Source organism: Neomonachus schauinslandi, chromosome 5 (assembly GCF_002201575.2).
Source record: "Neomonachus schauinslandi chromosome 5, ASM220157v2, whole genome shotgun sequence".
Taxonomy (NCBI): domain Eukaryota; kingdom Metazoa; phylum Chordata; class Mammalia; order Carnivora; family Phocidae; genus Neomonachus; species Neomonachus schauinslandi.
The window spans coordinates 114,123,335-114,142,855 of NC_058407.1; the positions used below are offsets into that span (position 1 = coordinate 114,123,335).

At 34.6% G+C, this 19,521-nt stretch overlaps 1 protein-coding gene across 1 annotated transcript in view; it reads right to left on the bottom strand.

Annotated features, from left to right (window-relative positions):
• The window catches only part of GPR158 (G protein-coupled receptor 158), a 452,410-nt gene that overhangs the window by 123,870 nt on the left and 309,019 nt on the right, over positions 1-19,521 (bottom strand). The window contains 1 exon segment of the mRNA XM_021687154.1: positions 12,962-13,030. Coding sequence (XP_021542829.1) covers positions 12,962-13,030 — 69 coding nt within the window.

A 19,521-nucleotide genomic window follows, 5' to 3' on the forward strand; every position in this document is an offset into this window, starting at 1 on the left:
ATCTATCTATCTATCTATCTATCTATCTATCTATCTATCTATCTATCATCTATCTGTCTGTCATGATGATTTTATATAGAGATACAATAAATACCCATACCCATTTATCCACCACTCTGTTTAAGAAAGGGAATTTTACTATTCACTACAAGCTTCCTTTATGCCCTGCTTCCTCTTTGATCCCATGCTCTTTCCCCTCTGTCTCAGGCAACTATCATCCTGAATTTTGTGTTTGCCATTTTTCTGCTTTCTTAAGGTTTACCTCATATACTCATATTATATACACAGACACACAGACACACACACAATTTTACACTCTGTATAAATGGAATCATACAGCACTATGGGATTTTTAGTATGTATTCTTTAAGGCAAACATAGGATTTATATTATTAATTATATAATTATAATTATAAATTATATAATAGGTATTATGTGGAAAAGGGTATAATGAAATCAAGCAATATAGAGAAATGGCTCAGTTTTTTTTTTTTTTAAGATTTTATTTATTTATTTGAGAGAGAGAGAGAAACAGCATGAGAGGGGATAGGGTCAGAGGGAGAAGCAGGCTCCCCGCCGAGCCGGGAGCCCAATGTGGGACTCGATCCCAGGACTCCGGGATCATGACCTGAGCCGAAGGCAGTCGCTTAACCAACTGAGCCACCCAGGCACCCGAGAAATGGCTCAGTTTTAAGTGCATTCCTTTACTGCAGATCTCAAAGCCTTTAACAAGAAGTGGTCGCTGTGACTCCCTGAGTAGGAGCATTTGACAAATACACTTGACCTCTTCTTTTTTTAGAGCATCTTTTATTTTAGAGCATCTGATGAAATGCTGTGCTTTACATCAGAAGGCAAAATGTGCAACTGTTTTGAGAAAAACCCATATGACCAGCAAAGCCTCTCATATCCTCCTCACAATGAACAACAGAACGGCATGACTGATGTGTGAAGTAGACAAGACCATAGAGCAGGACAAGCATTTTTTTCCACATTTCTATAAGCATGATGAAAAGGATGTGTGTGATGAAAAAAGTGTGAAGAATGAAGGAAGTTGAAGTTAAAATGAAAGTAAGTTTTGGATTAGAATGTCATCTGAACAGGTCTATATTTCAATTGATCATATCTATATTATTGCTGAAGCCTAGAGATGGCATTCAAAATAAACCTCATTTTGCATACTCAAGAACAGATAAATCATGGAGATTTATATACAACTAATCATAAATTAAATTTCCTTTAAATAATTTATATTAAGTATTCCTAAAGGTCTATCAATAATGATTATATTTTCACAATATATAACTACTCTATTTTCTTTATATTACAGAAATTATAACATGAAGAGATATTTGTATACAATAATCACAGCTTTTAGGTAAATGTATAACTGAAATAAACAAATAAATTAACACACTTTTCCAAAACATTCCAGGAAAGCAATCTGTTCTTTTTCCCAGACATTCACACTGACCTTTCTAATTTAAGCTATAGGTCCAAATGCTTTCTTTAATCACACTTATACCAGGCTCAGGATACTCTGACGTTAGGTTTTTGTTAATATGATTCTATGTAAGTATTACATCTTTATAGTTTTCCTCTTTTGCTATTTTCTTTAAATAATAAATCTACTTTATTGAATTGCGACTCCTTAGTGACATTGTGTCGTCCCTGACATTTAAGGTATGATTTGCCTTGTCAAAACGTCATCTTCTTGTCATTTTTAAAAGAATACTTGCTACCCTTTTACACAGTATATCTAAGTCTTCATGATTTTTTCCTCTAATAGCTTTAAAAAGGAAACTATTTTTAAAGATACATTGCTAATTTCAATTTTTTAACAACTATTTTTCTGTTTGTGACTATTTTCTGAATTATCTCTTAAATATCTTTGTCTTTTTTACCTTCTTACGTCAAATTGTTCATGTATTAAGACCACACAGATAAACCTGGACATCATGATATTGGTAGTTTGTTAATATAAATGTCTAACAATTCTGAGGATGTTTTTAGAGACCATTAAAGTTATCTAAAATTACATGTTCACATATAATACCTAAAACCTAAGGTATAAATTTGTTGGTCTTTTTATTAGAAAATAAACTACCAAACCTCAGAAATAGTTAACTACTTATGTGTCCTGGGTCTGCACAGGAAAATTTAAGATGCATTTTTGTAAACAGAGGAGAAATAGTAACTTGAAAAAAGAGGCAGAATGAGTTCCTGATGTGTTTTTTTTCCCCATGGGCAAAGACATTATCTCACCAACTCTAGCAAGGGAGTTAGAAAGGAACTGAGACTTTACCCTTATATATATATATATATATATTTCTTTTTTTTTTTAACTAGAGAGCTGTAATATGCTAGCTAGGACATTGCTGCAGAGGTACACTTTCTTATCTTTTGACTCAAACCATCTGACTGTCAAATTCTCTCTCATTGCCAGAGCTAGGATCTCCTTATTTGTTGCTATAAAGGCATTCTCAGGATAATTTATTACGTTCTTAGTCTACTGCCAAACTGTGACATTTCTGCCTCCACATCATCACTGAATCTGTCTCCATTTGGTCCCATTAGACATTCGCTGCAATTGTGGTGGACTATCCTCACTTTAATGTCCTAATTTTTGAATTAACCTCTCCCTGTTTATTACAAAATAATGAATTCCTTAACTTCCTTTCAATGAAGAGTTGATATTTGGAAGATTTAAAGAATATGATATGGGGGAGCTGGCCATGGAGATATGTGGGTTAAGACTGCTCCAGGAAACAGCCAAGGTCAAGACCATGGGGTAGATGTATGCCAGGTCTGCTCAAGGAAGAGCATCAAGACCAGTACTGTTGCAGCAGAATGAGAGAGGCAGAGAGCAGGGGAGTACAAGGTCAAAGAAGTAAAAGTGGGGCCAGGTCATGTAAGACTGTGTAGGCTAGAATTAAAGTTTCTTTTTGGTCTAGATTATTTTCTACCTCTTTATAGGGAACTCAGAGATAAAGAAGAGATTTATAGCTGTACAGTTATGTAGATGTATGTGCATGTGTTTAATTGCTTTAGTTAGAATTATGTTGAAGCTCGACAAATTTTTAATGTGCTATAATGGAAGCAGATGCAGCAGACATAGTCCTGCTATTGAAAAGCTTATAATTAAAAAGTATGATACTAACAGATCTATTCATTGGAGAGTGAATATTTGCATAGGAGGGTCAAAAGGAAACTGGGGATTTTCCTACAGAAACACAGTGTCATCCCAGATCGGAGAGAGATCTGGAGAGATCATCTTTGTTGATGTACCTAAGTGGCACACTAGCCAAGGAAGGTCACCAGAGCTTAAGTGGGGTAAAAAAGGAAGGCGAAGGCTCAGATTATAATATAACCTAAATTTGTATGGCTTCATGTGACCTCAAAATAAAGAAGTAGCCTGCGTCAATCTACTTCTCCTGCTGCTCTCCACTTAATTCTTCATAAAAGAGCTACATATAAAAACTGCTTTCTTCAAAAATGAAAAGTAGCAAGTCAAAACTACAATGAGATACCACTTCCACCCACTAGGATGGCTATTAATTTTTTTTTTTAAATACAGAAAATAACAAGTGTTGATAAAGATGTAGAGAAACTGGAATCCTCATGCATTGCTGGTGGGAATGTAAATGCTGCAGCTACCTTGGAAAACTGGCAGTTTCTTAAGAGTTAAATTACCATATGATCGAGCAATTTCATTCCTAGGTATATACCTGAAAAACTGAAAGATGGGACTCAGACACCAATGTTCATAGCAGCATTATTTACAATAGCTAAAAGGTGACAACAACCCAAATGTCTATCACAGGTAAATGGTAAACAGAATGTGGTATTTATGCACACTAGGGAATATTACTCAGCTGTAAAAAGGAATGAAATTCTAACATATGCTACAACATGGATGAACCCTGAAAACATTATGTTAAGTGAAATAAGCCAGGTACAAAGGGGCAATTACCATACAATTCCACTCATATGAAGTACCTGACAATAGGCAAATTCAAGACAGAAAGTAGAATGGAGGTTACCAACAACTAGGGGTAAGGGAGGAATGGCAAGTTATTATTCAACGGACAGAGTTTTAATTGGGGATGATGGAAAAGTTCTGGAAATAGTGGTGATGATTGCACAACACTATGAATGTACTTAATGCCACTAAACTGTAGATTAAAAATAATTAAAATGGTAAGTTTATATTTATGTATATTTTACTGCAATAAAAAAGAATTATCACAAAAAAGAAATCAGAAAGGAGCCAGCACAGACTCTTTGTTTAAATACTGGAGGAAAAGGGGACATGAAGAATGGACAACAAAAGTGAGGTTACCCAAAAAATTGGCACAAGTTCAAATTAATAATTCTCATGGCCTCAAAGAAATTACAAAAAAAAGTGTTTCCTTTGATAAAGAGGCTCAAAGAAAAAGATATCAGAGTCAAAGAAGAGATAAACAGAGAAAGAGATAAAATTACTCCAAGAAAGCTGGAGAAGAGGGAAGAAAGTGAAAATGGAAATAAAATAAAAACAGTAGAGAGTTTAAAGGAATATTAGAATCAACTCCAGCAGAATAAACACACCTGAGAATAGTGTAAAGGTCACGGAATAAAGGGTTGATAGAAACACACAAAGCAAAATAGAAAAGAACAAGGATATACAAATGACTAGAAACATAGATAAAGAAGGAAAAGAAAATCCAATGTATACATAATTCCTGTTCCTGAAGAAGAAACAAAAAATTAAATACATATATTTTTTAAAGTCTAGGAACAGAAGAGGGCTTACATCTATATATTGAAAAGAAACACTATGATCTAAGAAAAAAAAATAAGACAGAATGATAAATTTCAAGGTAATTCCCAGCTTATTTAGTTTCAAGACTGAAGAATGCAATCAGACTACTTCAAGAGCCGAAAATATTCAGATAATGGATATAAAGTTCTGAGCAATATAAAGTGTGTCCGGAAATTTTTATACTCAACTCAACTATTCTTCATGTATAAAGACAATGGGTAGAGATTCTCAAGCATATAAGAACTCAAGAACTATAGGACTCATTTTTCCTTCATGAAAAATCTGTTAATGAAAACCAAGGAACAAATCAAAATAAAGAACTGAGGAATGAAGAAGCCAGGTTACAAAGATTAGTGGAAAATATTAAACCTATTTAATACAGACCTAAGGTTAAACAACTATGGGAATAACAGTTTTGTAATTGCATATTATATACATGTTATAAATGTTAACAATTCAAAAATTATTAACAAAAATCAAAAAGTAGAGGGAAGGGGCAAAAGGAACTGTATTTATGTTTGATTTCTTAGCTGTCCCAGCTGCAGTAAAGTGATACTGTCTAAAGTTGAAACATACAGCTAAGTGAAAAAGAATCAACCCAACTTTTGAAACATTTTATAGTCTTTTTTAATCTTAGAAAGATCTATTAGAACTAACAATGCTTGTTGTGAAGATTCATTTATCTAAAAATTAGTGATATTTTTAGTTTCACCTCAGTTTTTCGGTTAAAACAATAAATATTATAATTAATTTTTTATAAAATGTCATAGATTTGTATCTTGATTTCTACCATTCATCCATTTTCTATTTCAATTTATAAATGTGCATACACAGATGTCTCAAATGATCAAATGTATACAGTGATTATTTCTGGATGATACTTTTTTTGTTTGTGACTCTTTGTGCTTAGTTTGCAAGTAATGGTAATTATTATATTTCAAAAAAGTAACAGAGTATTTTTAAGAGGCATACAGTCTAATTGGTATTTATTTTAGCAAAAATGTAAACACTGTTGCTTTTTCACTGACAAACTAAAGCCAGGGGTCAAATTCTCAATGATTTAAGGCTTTTTCAGTTTATTAAGACTCTTTCAGCTAAAAGAAGATAATTACTTAGTTCCTGACATATCACTGATCCAAGACTCTTAACCAGATACCCTGTAATATGCATACTGGAGAGCCTCCATGCTTTTATGAGAAGACCACACCTACCAACAATCAGTCTTCTCTCTGGTAGGCTGAGGAAAGAGTATAGGGAACAAGTGGATAAATGGAACTGCACAGAATTCCAGGACATTTATAACTATTTCTTCTATTCCTCTAACCTATCCTATAATAGAGAACAGAGTGTCTTAGTGTCACACTAAGTTCCCTTGAAGGAGGTGGTCTGGTTTTTGTCTTTTAATCTCAATATTTTAACCAATATTCCTGAAATTCACTAGCAGTTTGAGGATTAAGAGTCTTCTATTCCCAGGGCACCTGGGTGGCTCAGTTGGTTGAACATCCAACTCTTGGTTTTGGCTCAGGTCATGATCTCAGGTTCTTGGGATCGAGCCCCATGTTGGGTTCTATGTTCAGTGCAGAGTCTGCTGGAGATTCTCTCCCTCACCCTCTCCCTCTACTCTTCCCCCTGCTCACAAGCACATGAGTGCATGGGCACATGCTCTCTCTCAAATAAATAAATAAAATCTTAAAAAAAAAAAAGTCTCCTATTCCTATACTCTTTGAGCTACCTTGGCATGATACAACTATTCCCATACTACCGTTTTCTTGACAGTACTGGTAAGCTCATGAGTATTTAACTTTCCTTCCAATTTACTTTTTCCCTTTTGCTCTGGATTCATCCAAATGGATCTAGATGACACCAAGTAAGATGCAGTCTAGATCAGCTTAAAAAACTGTGTTTTAAGGATGGAATCTTTGAGTTGAGGAGAAATCTCCTTACAAAAGCCCCTAGATAACTGAGGTTTGAGGAACATTGGCCTAGCTGTAAAATTGGGAACTTTGTGCCCTATGTGAATCTGTCTCAGTGCTGACCTGCTACCAGTTCTCTCCAAAAAGAACCAGGGCTCCTTGGAGAAAAGGCTGATTCCAGGGCTGGGCTAGGGAAAGTACTCTCTGTTGAACTAGAATGTAGGGAAGTGCTGAGAATGAGGATAATATGAAAAGAATGCAGGAGCCAGCTTGAAGGGCTCCACTGGGCAAATTTAGGTTAATATGATCTTTAAAATAAATAGTTATAATAATAATAATGGATTAAAAGCTCAGCTGCTTTAGCTATATTCTCATGGTCACATTCTCACTCTTCCTCCCTGCTTGCAACTCTCTGTTCTTTATTTCCTTCCCCTTAAGCTCTATGCTCAGAACAATATGCTCCTGTTTTAACTCTGCTTCTGAATGTTGTGTGTGCTCTACACTGGAGATAAAAAAAATCTGAGTTTTAGTTTTAGGCTTTGGAGTGATCATAAAAAAAGTAGTCTTTTAACTGACTTAGGTTTTGAGCCACTGAAACCAACCTGATATGGTCTATAGGGTTATTTATTAGGTTCAAATATAAAATAGCCATTTTTGTAAGTAAAATGATTCAGTATCAGAAACTTCATATGGTTCAACAACATGCTCCATCCAAGCTCACAGGAGTTTTATATTGGGTCTTACAGTCAAACCTTAAACTATTTTAAATTGGTTCCCTGTTTTATCCTCTTGCCTTTTATTTCCTCAGAGACCTAATGAGGAAAGGTGCCTGAACAAGGGGGTAGAACATGAGCATCCCTGATTATCCTGCCTAATGTTATCTCAATCACACATTCACCCCTCTATCATAAGTACTGTCATAGAGTGAAAGGAGTGTTAGACCAGGAGTCAAGAGACTAGATTCTAATCTTGGCTTTCTCACTACTTAGCTGAGAAAAGTTGGGTAAGTTACAGTTTCTCTCAGACTCTCCTTTCATTTGCAAAACAGACATTGAATAAAGACTAAGTTGTGTCTGACATTCCTTCCTGTTCTAATATTTTATAGTTCTTTATTTTAGGGCCTGGGTGGAGTAGGGAAACAACATGAAAATTAGTATTTATTTACACATGTATGGGTATAGAAAGGCACATCAGCCATCCAAATAGCTAATCAAGGTTACAGGAAAAAATTCACCTTATTAGCTGAAACTGGTGGTTTAGATAAGTCAAAAACGAACTTCTAGATTCCGTATCACTTAAAATGTTTTACTAACCCACAAAATGTCATTTTATGTAATTTAACAGGTAAAATATACTTTAGTTGATATATTAAAGTTTTTTCTTTTTTCTATAAGTTATATGAAAGTGTTTAGATGATTATGAAGACTAATCATTTGTTCACAAATGTATGGACTTCAAATCATGAGTCTCTTGAGAATCTGTAAGAAAATGTTTTAAAAGCTTTCGTTCTCTGCTATCCAATTATAACAATGCTAAATTTAGTCAGATTTTGGGTTGTCTTCATCTGCACAATGATGATAATCTCTAATTTGGACTTTCCAATATAAGCATTGTTATGAAATCGTCTGTAGTCTAAGATTGCTTAGAAAAGGCAAAAATAACCTTAATTCTTGCAAATCTGAACAACAATATGCAGCATAAAAAGAAGAAAAGCCTCATTGCATAACAACTCAGCAGAACAGTGAATACCCAAAGCCTCCTTCCATGGAGTTACCCAGCCCTGAAAACAATTTTCCTTTATTCAAGCATACTTAAAAACAAAAACAAAAAACAAAAAACCTATAATCCCCATTAAAACTTTCAGAAGCAATTTTGGTATGGACCACACCAGGAACAGAGAAAAGTAGGTAAGATATTTAACAAATAAGAAAAGTATAGGTCACATTTATATCATCAAATGATTAGACCTTTCGGCTGTATTAGGTTTACTGAATCACACCTTTATCACTTAATACAGAGATCTTCTTTGCAGCATATAGTCTAGCCAAAAGTTATAAAGTTCATTTCTGTAAAACCCAGGGAAGTCAATGAGCCTTGGTCCAATAACTAAACTACTTATGCCTCTTGTCAAGAATGTTTTATGCACACGCACCCACGCACATATACACTATATGTATATAGCAAAAAGCTTTCCTAACAATTTCTGATATATCATCTCTCATTCTCTCACCTAAAATAAAATTACTTTCCTTACCAGACTCAATCAATAGTATATTTTAATCTCCTTTCCTTCCCTGTCTTATGCTCCATTCAAACCTTCATTAAGTAATCTGACCCTTTCTGTCTTCCGAGCATGAACACTAACTAACTTGAAACCAAGGTACACAGTTTAAACTTGGGAACTAGATACTAATATCTCAAGCAGTTACAGAAAAACATATGTTATAAACGATGAAAGAGATAGCTACTTAATCATGAAGTCAACATAATGAGGTTTCTGTTAGATTTTTTTTGGTAAGTCTTCTTTTCTGTTATTTTTTCCCTCTCAGGCATATCAGAATTATGAAGCAGAAGTGCTATCTTCACATTCCTCTTAAATTTCCATTTCTTTCTCCTTTTTTTTCTCTGTATCTGACATCATCATAGGTACAGGTCCATCACATATCTTTCAAAATTGTATACCAATGAAAGGGTCTTTAATAACTGCTTTGAACATTTAGCAGCATAAAATTTACTCTTCTTTCAAATGTTCTTGTTTTCTAGAGTACTTCATCCATTTAAGAGGCTTTAAAATTCTTTTATAGATTTTACGCCCATGCTCATCAATATAACCACTTGATTTGAATAAATATGAACCTTATAAAAAATAAAATGAAATTTTGCTAACATCTCAAAATAACATTAATAAGTGTTTTACTGCCTGTTAGCACTAAATAAAGTAATATTAAGAAGGATCATCATGCTTAGTCTTCCACAATCAAGCAGATTCTTTGGAAGCTACTATTTCAATAGGACAATAGCCACTAGTTTGGGGTACAGGTCTAAATTCATTCAAGTATATCCTCATTTCTTCACTCACTACATATTTACTGTGCTTCAACTATGGTTATAGGTACTTGGCTGTGTGCAAAATAACTGTATCATCTCCTTATTTTCAAAGAACTAGAGTTTGTGCAGGAGAATGACATTAATCAAATAATGGCATTTGTGAATGTACACTTACAAACTGAGATGGGGTTTGTCAAGAAAGACAGTGGGATTCCATGAGAAACTATTAAAAGGAATTTGATTCTGATTTGGAGTCAAGGAAAGAAACCTCTCCTAAAAAAGTGATATTTAAGTAGAAATCTGAAGGATAACTAGCAAGTTGTTAATTAGGCAAAAGAAGTCATGAGATGGCGGGGGGCAGGGGTGGGTAGGAAGAAAGGAGGACTCTTCAAAACTGAAGGAAAAGCATGTGAAAATGTCCTAAGAGGCGTCTTAGTTTCTTACTGCTGCTGTAACATACTACCACAAACTTAGTGGCTTAAAACAATACAGATCTATTATCTTACAGTTATGGACTTTAGAAGCTCAAAATGGATCTTGCAGAGCTAAAATCATGGTGTTCTTTCTGGAGGCTCTCGGGAAGAATCTGTTTCCTTGCCTTTTCCAGCTTCTAGAGACTGCCTACATCCCTTGGCTTGTGGTTTCTTTCATCCATCTTCAAAGCCAGCAAGAGTCAGTCCAATCTTTTTCACGATAGTTTCTCTTTGGTTCTCTCTCTTTGCTTCTCATTTTCACTTAGGACCTTGAGTCCATCTACAAAATCCATGATAACCTCTTTATCTCAAAGTCCTTTATTGCATCACGTCCCATTTTACATGTAAGGTAACATGCTTGTAGGTTCCAGGGATTAGGACAATGGGCATTTTTGGGGAGCCATTATAATACCACCATGAGAGAGATTATGTATCATTTATGAACGGAAAGGCCAGAGTAGCTGGGTGCAGAAAGTGAGAAGAAAAGTGGTACTGGATGAGGCTGGGGAGGTGGGGCAAGGACCACACTATAGATAACATCATACACCATATCAAGGGTTTTGATCTTTATTCTAAGAACTCTGGGAAGCTAGCTATAGAAGTAGTGACAGATTAGATTTTATATTTTAAAAATATCCTTCTGGCTACTGGATAGAAAGTATATTTTAAAATAGCAGAGGTTCAGGAAATAAGATGATGGTGACTGCAACAACAGATATTCAGATGATTATTATTCAGATTAGTGAAGTCATTTGGGTCTTTACTTCCTAATTGGGTGATTCTATAACTTTGGCTAAACATCTTTCTGGTAGTTCTATGGGGAAGATGAAATGTTATGATACATAACTTGCCATTTATACAGAAACAGTCCCAGGCATGATAAAGACTCTTTGTATTATATTGCTTCTATTATTAATTACGGTGCATAACTCCATACTAGTAAATTAGACAACTTTAGTAATATGGATGATTTTATGGAAAAGGTTAAAATGATTATACCCAAATAAATTTCTATCTTAAGAAGAAATATAATTCAAGAAGTAGAAAACTTGAATAAATTAAGAACCCTTATAAACACTGAGTGGGGGAAGAGGGTTAGAGAATGGGGAAATAGAGGGGGGCAGGATCCAAATCATGTTAGATCTTGGAGCTTATTCTAAGAATATTGGCTTTTACTATAAGTAAAATTGTGAACCTTTTGAGAGTTTTGAGGGGTGTCATGGTTTAAATTGGGCATTACAACTAGCTGATACTTTGAAAATAGACAGATCACAGGGGTGTTAGTGTAGAGAGACAGAGGCCAGGGAGGGACTACGCCAATAATCCAGAAGAGGCTGACTGTGGTTTAGACCAGGATGGTAGCACTGAATGAGGTGGAGGGAGTGGTTGGGTTTTTGCTATGTTTGGAAGGGTTTCTAATGGATGTGAGAAAAAGAAAGTTGTCAAGAATGACTCCCAAGTTTTAGCCTGAGTAACCAATGGGACAGAGTTGTCATCAATGGAGTAGAGGAGACTGACTTTGGGTGTGTGGGAGATCAAGTATCTCAGTTAAGAACATGATAGGGAATTCTGGTAGACCCTCAAATGGAGTTGCAGAGTAAGCAACTGAATATGAATTTAGAGCTCAGGGGAAAGGTCTAAGCTGGAATTATAAATTTGGGAGTCATTGTATATAAACAGTATTTAACAGTTTGAGACTAGATGAGATCACCGAGGGAGAATATAGAACATGAAAAGCTCCACTAGGGATGATGCCTGAGGCACTTAAGAGGTGGGAAAGAAGATTAAGAATCAGCAAAGAAGGCTGAAATGGAGCAGCTAGTGAGGTAAGAGGTAAACCAAAAAGAACATGGTGCCATGGAAGCCCTACCTTTTTCTTCTCTAACATCTACTCATCTTTCAGATCTCAGTCGAGTGATATTTTATTCCCTAGACTTAGTTAGTTGTCTCTCCTAAGTGTCTCCACAGCACCCTGCCTCCACAGTATCTCAGCTTTTTTCAATTATATTATAATTGCCTGTACGGACTCATCTCATTCTATAAATTGTAAGCTTCCTGAGAGGAGAAATCAAGTTTCTCTCACTCACAAAACATTCCAGTTTAGTATAGTACTTAACACACAATAACTGCTGAATATAAGTCAGTTGAATTGAATTAGGAAAATAAGTACTTACCTTGTGGTTACAGACAGGTTGCCAGGGTGATAGGAAGAGACTACTAGGATTATCTATGCCACAAATACCACACATGCATTTATTTTGTTTATTTTTCTATGTAACCATCTGGAATTTTTCAGCACAAACTTGTTGGTGTGTCTCATGGTTTTGATTCAAGTAGGGAAGGAAGAAGGAAACCAATATTTATATGTATATGGCAAGCATACATATCAAGCATGCCTTTTTTATGTTAGCTCACTTAAGCAGTCAACCCTCTTCATAAATTTGGGAAGAAAAGTACGATTACCTCCACTTTATATGTCTATTATATATAGATACGGGTATATAAACTTGTATATAGATATATAAAAAAGTAATATATATTTGAAGAGTTATTGATACGATAATATACATAGATATATATACACATATATTTATATAAACACATATACATACATAGATATATAGATACAGATATAGATATATAAATACACATACATATATATAAAAATTACTGCCTGAGCAAAATAAAACAAATGGTTATTTTTAAAATACAATTATGTTACTTACTGGAAAGTATAGAAGCAGAGACCCAAAAAGAATTGTTTCCAACAGGATAAGGCCTGATGCCCTGATGCTCTAAAAAAAAAAAAAGAAAGAAAAAGAAAAAGTCATTGTTAATTTACATTCCTAGAATGGAAGAACTTATGTTCTTGTGACAATGCCTCAACCAGTAAATGAAAATTGGCTAGTATTCCAGAAGTGAACTTAACTGAAACCTAAAAAAAGACTGACTATAAAGGTGGTGGTGGACTTGATGATATTGCCAGTGGCTTCATGGAATTTTGTTCTCTAAAATTTGAATCAATGAGCAATCTGAGCAGCTGAGAACACTTTTTAGAAGATCCTTTCAATCCAAGAAGTTCACAGATACAAAATATCTTGCTTGTATTTCTGAAACATCAACCACAAGTACATATGGAATGCTAACCCTTAACCATTTCACAAATACTTGCAGGAGGGTTTTAGTGGATAAAACAGACATACACACAAGGTCTTGGCATCTCAGTAATATATATCCCATCATGTCAAAAATAGTCACCGAAGCTCACCTAACAGAGCTCCACTATGTGAATAATATAAATCACATTAAATAACAGAGGTATTTCACCTTGTGAATATGCTTAAATTATTCTTAACTGAAAATTCAATAGAATAAATTGATTTTTGAATAATTTCCTAATTATTTAAAGTTTACTATGCATAAATATGCTTAATAATCTTAAGATATTTTGTTAGACTCAAATAGCATTATCTTTCCAAAGCAGAATGACTGAAATGGCAAGAAATAAAAGACCAAAGAATTTTATCTTCTAATAAAAAATTTTGCTTCAATGAGTTCAAGTATCAATACAGAGTAAATATATTAGTTAAGAATACAAACACAAGGGGTGCTTGGGTGGCTCAGTCATTAAGCATCTGCCTTCGGCTCAGGTCATGATCCCAGAATCCTGGGATCGAGCCCCACATCAGGCTCCCTGCTCTGCAGGAAGCCTGCTTCTCCCTCTACCAGTCCCCCTGCTTGTGTTCCCTCTCTCGCTATGTCTCTCTCTGTGAAATAAATAAATAAAAATCTTAAAAAAAAAAAAAGAATACAAACACAAAAACAGGTTATTCTAGAACACCTGTGTTTTCACTAAATGCAACATGAAATATATACAAAAATGACACCTGGTGCAAATATAGTACCTTCACAGGAAAATAATTTGAAGTAGTAGCAACTGATTTTGCAACAACAAAAAGAAGCTAAAAACTCAAGCCACAAGAGTCCATCACATTAAAACAATGTCAGATAAAAATAAAAACAAACAGGGCGCCTGGGTGGCTCAGTTGGTTAAGCGACTGCCTTCAGCTCAGGTCATGATCCCAGGTCCCGGGATCGAGTCCCGCATCGGGCTCCCTGCTCTGCAGGGAGCCTGCTTCTCCCTCTCCCACTCCCCCTGCTTGTGTTCCCTCTCTCGCTGTGTCTCTCTCTGTCAAATAAATAAATAAAATCTTTAAAAAAAAAAAATAAATAAAAAAAAAAATAAAAACAAACAAAAAAACCCCCACACAATGTCAGATAAATGACAGCCAGAGAAAAAAAATTATAATATCTCTTCAAAACACTGCTAGGACATTGTTAGACATAGAGGAATACTTTATGTAATCCCTCAAAAGAACTCAAGGCTTTCATTAATCGAAGAATTTGCAATGGAGAAACAAGTTTAGTCAGCGAACAGACTTGATTATTCAAGTGGCTTCTCACTATTGGTCTTTATTTTAGCTAGCAGATGCTTTTAGTGAAAAGAAAACTTCTATCAGCAAGCCTGTAGATGGGTTTTGGCTGGTGGAATTTCTAAGATGGCAAATTACATTCATACCTAATTATGAATACTAGATTTTTAAAACTTTACAAAAAGATGACACTAAGAGTGAGAGCCCAAAATATTACACAAGACTGCTTATAAAACAATCCATGTAATATTGTTTAAAGATTTATTTATTTGAGAGAGAGAGCATGCTCGTGTGAGTGCAGGGTGGGGATGTGGGAACAGAGGAAGAGGGAGAGAGAGAATATCAGACTCCCTGATGAGGGTAGAGCCCCACACCAGGCTTGATCCCATGACCCCAAGATCATGACCCGAGCAGAAATCAAGAGTTGACACTTAACCGACTGAGCCACCCAGTGCCCCCTCTATGCAATATTGTTTTAAAGAAAGGGATATGAAGAGAAGCTGCAAGGTTTAATGGAAAAGACAGACTTTGAAGTTCTCTTCATCTCAGTCTGAATTATGAAACAATTACTGAGTAGGTCACCTTGAATTTCAAAGTCTTCACCCATAAAATGGGCATCCTAATATTTATCTTATTAAATCTGAGGGTTTTAATAAAATGTAAAGTATACAAAATGGCTACTATTATGCCTGATTCTTAGCAAGTAGGTATACACTCTTCAAAGTAAGAAACAGCACCAGGATGGTGAATTTGAAATCCATAGTGGTAGCAGTCAAATTTTTTTTTAATGCTTGGAATCCAAATGACCTCAGAAGAGCCCAAAGTGGGGGTAGAGAACCCAAGAGTTCTTTTTGTTTGTTTCAGGGCCAGTATTTCTTAGCTGCGTTACAATAGTTATTACTACATAACAGTGGTAGTGGTGCATATATTCTCAGAGTAAATAACCTGTTTCCTTTTGTTGAGCAATCTTCTTAACTCTTCACTGCCTTGCTCCTGGCTGAGCAGAGGAGCCCATAATTTCAAATTATTAACTGGAATCCCAAGAAGTGGTTCCATAATCAAATGGAAGGCCTATTCAAAATGTACACTTTTCTTTTCAAAATATTCTTGGACTGAGTTGGCTTCATGGCCTTACAGAATGAGTAGGTACCTAATAGGTAGGACTTCAGGGACAAAAAAGAAACCTCATGCTCCCTAAAACATTTCCCTGTTGTCTTACTGGTACTGGAAGTTCTTTGAACTAGAGAAAAACCTTTTATTTTATACTTGGTGCCAAGGATTAATATACAAATGTTGTAAGTAACATGCTGACTTAAGTTCAAAGTGAAGAACAGAAATCTTTTCCTTGAAGTCTAAGTGACAGGATGAGGAAGGAAAGAGGAGGGATTGAAAAATGAAGATGGTGCAGCCACTCTGGAAAACAGTATGGAGGTTCCTCAAAAAGTTAAAAATAGAACTATACCGTATGATCCAGGAATTGCACTACTAGGTATTTACCAAAAGAATACAAAAATACTAATTCAAAGGGAGACACACACCCCTATGTTTATAGGCATTATCTACAATAGCCAAATTATGGAAACAGCCCAATTGTCCCTCAACTGATACATGGATAAAGAAGATGTGGTATATATTTACAATGGACTCTTATTCAGCCACAAAAAGAATGAAATCTTGCCATTTATATTGATGTGGATGGAGCTAGAGAGTATTATGCTAAGTGAAATAAGTCAGTCAGAGAAAGACAAATACCATATGATTTCACTTGTATGTAGAATTTAAGAAACGAAGCAAACAGGCAAAGGGAAAAAAAAAGAGAAAGAGGCAAACCAAGAAACAGACTCTGATGTCACCAGAGGGGAGGTGGTGGGGGGATGGGTGAAACAGGTGATGGGGATTAAGAAGTGCACTTGTGATGAGCACAGGATGATGTATGGAAGTGTTAAATCACTATATTGTATACCTGAAACTAATATTACACTGTATGTTAACTAACTGGAATTAATATAAAAACTTTAAAAAAAAGAAAAATGAAGATGAGCAAGGGATATAATGAGCAAAATAATAGAGCCCAAGAGATAACTTCATCTCCTTCACAGTTGTGCCTGAGATAGAAATGGTGGTATGTAACCCTTTAACCAGAATTGCTAACTGAGAAACTCTGAGAAAACTTTATTGAAAGAGGATCAATAATATACAATATACTATTTATTTAAAATACATACATAATACAAGTCAACACCATATATATTCTAGATATATATAAATATATCAAATACATATCTGGAAGATACATACCAAGCTGATAACAATGTTTTTTTTTTTCTTCTGGAGGAGTGGATAGATTTGAGGACAGAGCAACTTATTCAAAAATATATTCATTTCTTTGGAGATGTAATCATGCATTGCTAAGTAATACGCATTTTTGATAATTAAATTAAGTAAAATTAAAGTATTCTAAAATGTGACAATTTAGCTATTGGAAAATTCCACCACTAGGCATCATAATATGCCAAGAAGTCTAAACGAAGGTCTTCCCAACTAGTATCTACTTAATAAGTTTTTATTCAGTACCAACCTGATGCATAAAATTAACAAACAGTATTTTTATGATACTTACTGGTAAATATAGAGCTGGGGGAGTTATCATTGAGCCTAACTCTCTCATTTAAAATCTATAAAGCCTAATAAATATAATTCCAGAGTTTACAATAGAGGTGTGCAGATTTCACCTCACTCCACTCCACCCCACCTGCCCCATTTCTTAAACTTTCTGAACTGACTTAAAGAAAGTTTGTAACAGTCAGGTATCAAACCTGTATACTAAAGGAAAGAGCTAATCTTATTATACAAATTTTATTAAATTATGTCAAAGTCAATTTCTAAATTTCATAATCCTTGGATGCAAGGTAGAGAGGCATAAGATGAAGCACAGTTGCAGCTGTCACAAGATTTACTCATGATGTAGGCATCCAGAGGAAGCTAAGTCACTGGAAGTAATAAGGCGATGAGAATGCTGAAGTCTGCTTTTCAAAAAACAATTAAAATGGTTTGTCATTATTTCCTTGATTCTACAAGGACTAACTACTTCATTTATATTTTTAAAACATTTTTAGCCACTGGGGAAATTAATGTATATCTTGCTAAAACAGTGCAGCTATTTTGAATTATAGCTGATTTCTTTAGTCTTATAGCAATTAAAGGTTCTTTCTATTACAAAAGGAACCTGTGAGCATGAAGGTAGTTTTACACAGCTGTACCTCAGAATGCATGATGAAAATATAATAAAGCAAGAGAATTAGATTCTGAAAAGAATGAACTGGCATAGGTTTGGATCATAAACCAAGACTGTAAATCTAGATCATTTACAAAAAGAATTAGCCATGCTAGCAGAACAGACTTCTTCTATTTCTTTAGAGAAATCCATGGACAGGGAGATTACAAATAAACAAACACGTGATGAAACAATCACACAGTAACAAATTGGAAGCAAGATATAAAAGTGGCCTTAAAGAGAATACTAACATTGAGAAATATGAGGATGCTATTTTTTAATAATTTTATTTACAGTTATATAAATAAACGAGAACAGACTACATCTGGTTTGACAGACTACATGCAATTACTTTGTCTTAGAAGATCTGTGATGAAATATTGAAAAACCATTCACATTTAGAAAATTTGTCAGGGAACAATTGCCCAAAATGTGGTTAGTTAAAATCAGTATTGGTTTTTCCAAAACATTATCAGCAATGAAAAAAGTACAGAAAAAGCAAAAGAATATATTCAGGACAGAGATTGCTAAAGTGAAATAAAAGCAATTTAGAGAGTTTTATTTTATTTAGTTTACTTATTTTAAATTTTTATTCAAGTATAATTAACATACAGTATTATATTAGTTTCAGGTGTATGATATAATGATTCAACAACTTCTATACGTTAAGTGCTCATCATGATAAATATACTCTTAATCCCCTTCACCATTTCACTCAACCCTCCCATCCCCTTTGGCAACCACCAGTTTGTTCTCTATGTTTAAGAGTCTGTTTTTTTTGTCTTTCTCTTTTTTTTTAATTTTGTTTCTTAAATTCCACATATGAATGAAATCATATGGTATGTGTCTTTCTCTGTTTTTACTTAGCATTATACCCTCTAGATCCATCCATGTTGCTGGAAATGGCAAGATTTCATTCTTTTTTATGCCTGATTAATATTCCATTGTGTATATATACCACTTTTTCTTGATCCATTCATCTATCGAGGGACAGCTGGGTTGCTTCAGTATCTTGGCTATATTAAATAATGCTGCAAGAAACATAGGGGTGCATATACCTTTTCAAATTCATGTTTTCATTTTCTTTGGGTAAATACCCAGTCATGGAATTACTGGATCATATGATAATCCTATTTTTTAATTTTTTGAGGTGCTTCCATATTGTTTTCCACAGTGACTACACCAATTTACATTCTACCAACAGTGCATGGGGGTTCCTTTTTCTCCACATCTTGCGTTTTTGATTTTAGCCATTTTGACAGGTGTAAGGTAATAACTCATTGTGGTTTTCATTTGCATTTCCCTGATGAGTGATGTTGAGCATCTTTTCATGCGTTTGTTGGCCATCTGTATGTCTTCTTTGGAAAAATGTCTATTCAGGTCCCTGCCCATTTTTTAATTGGATTATTTATTTTTTTGATGTTGAGTTGTGTAAGTTCTTTATATATTTAGGATATTAACCCATTATCAGATATATCATGTGCAAATATCTTCTCCCATTCAGTAGGTTGTCTTTTTGTTTTGTTGATGATTTCCTTCACTGTACAAAAGCTTTTTATTTTGGTGTAGTCCCAATAGT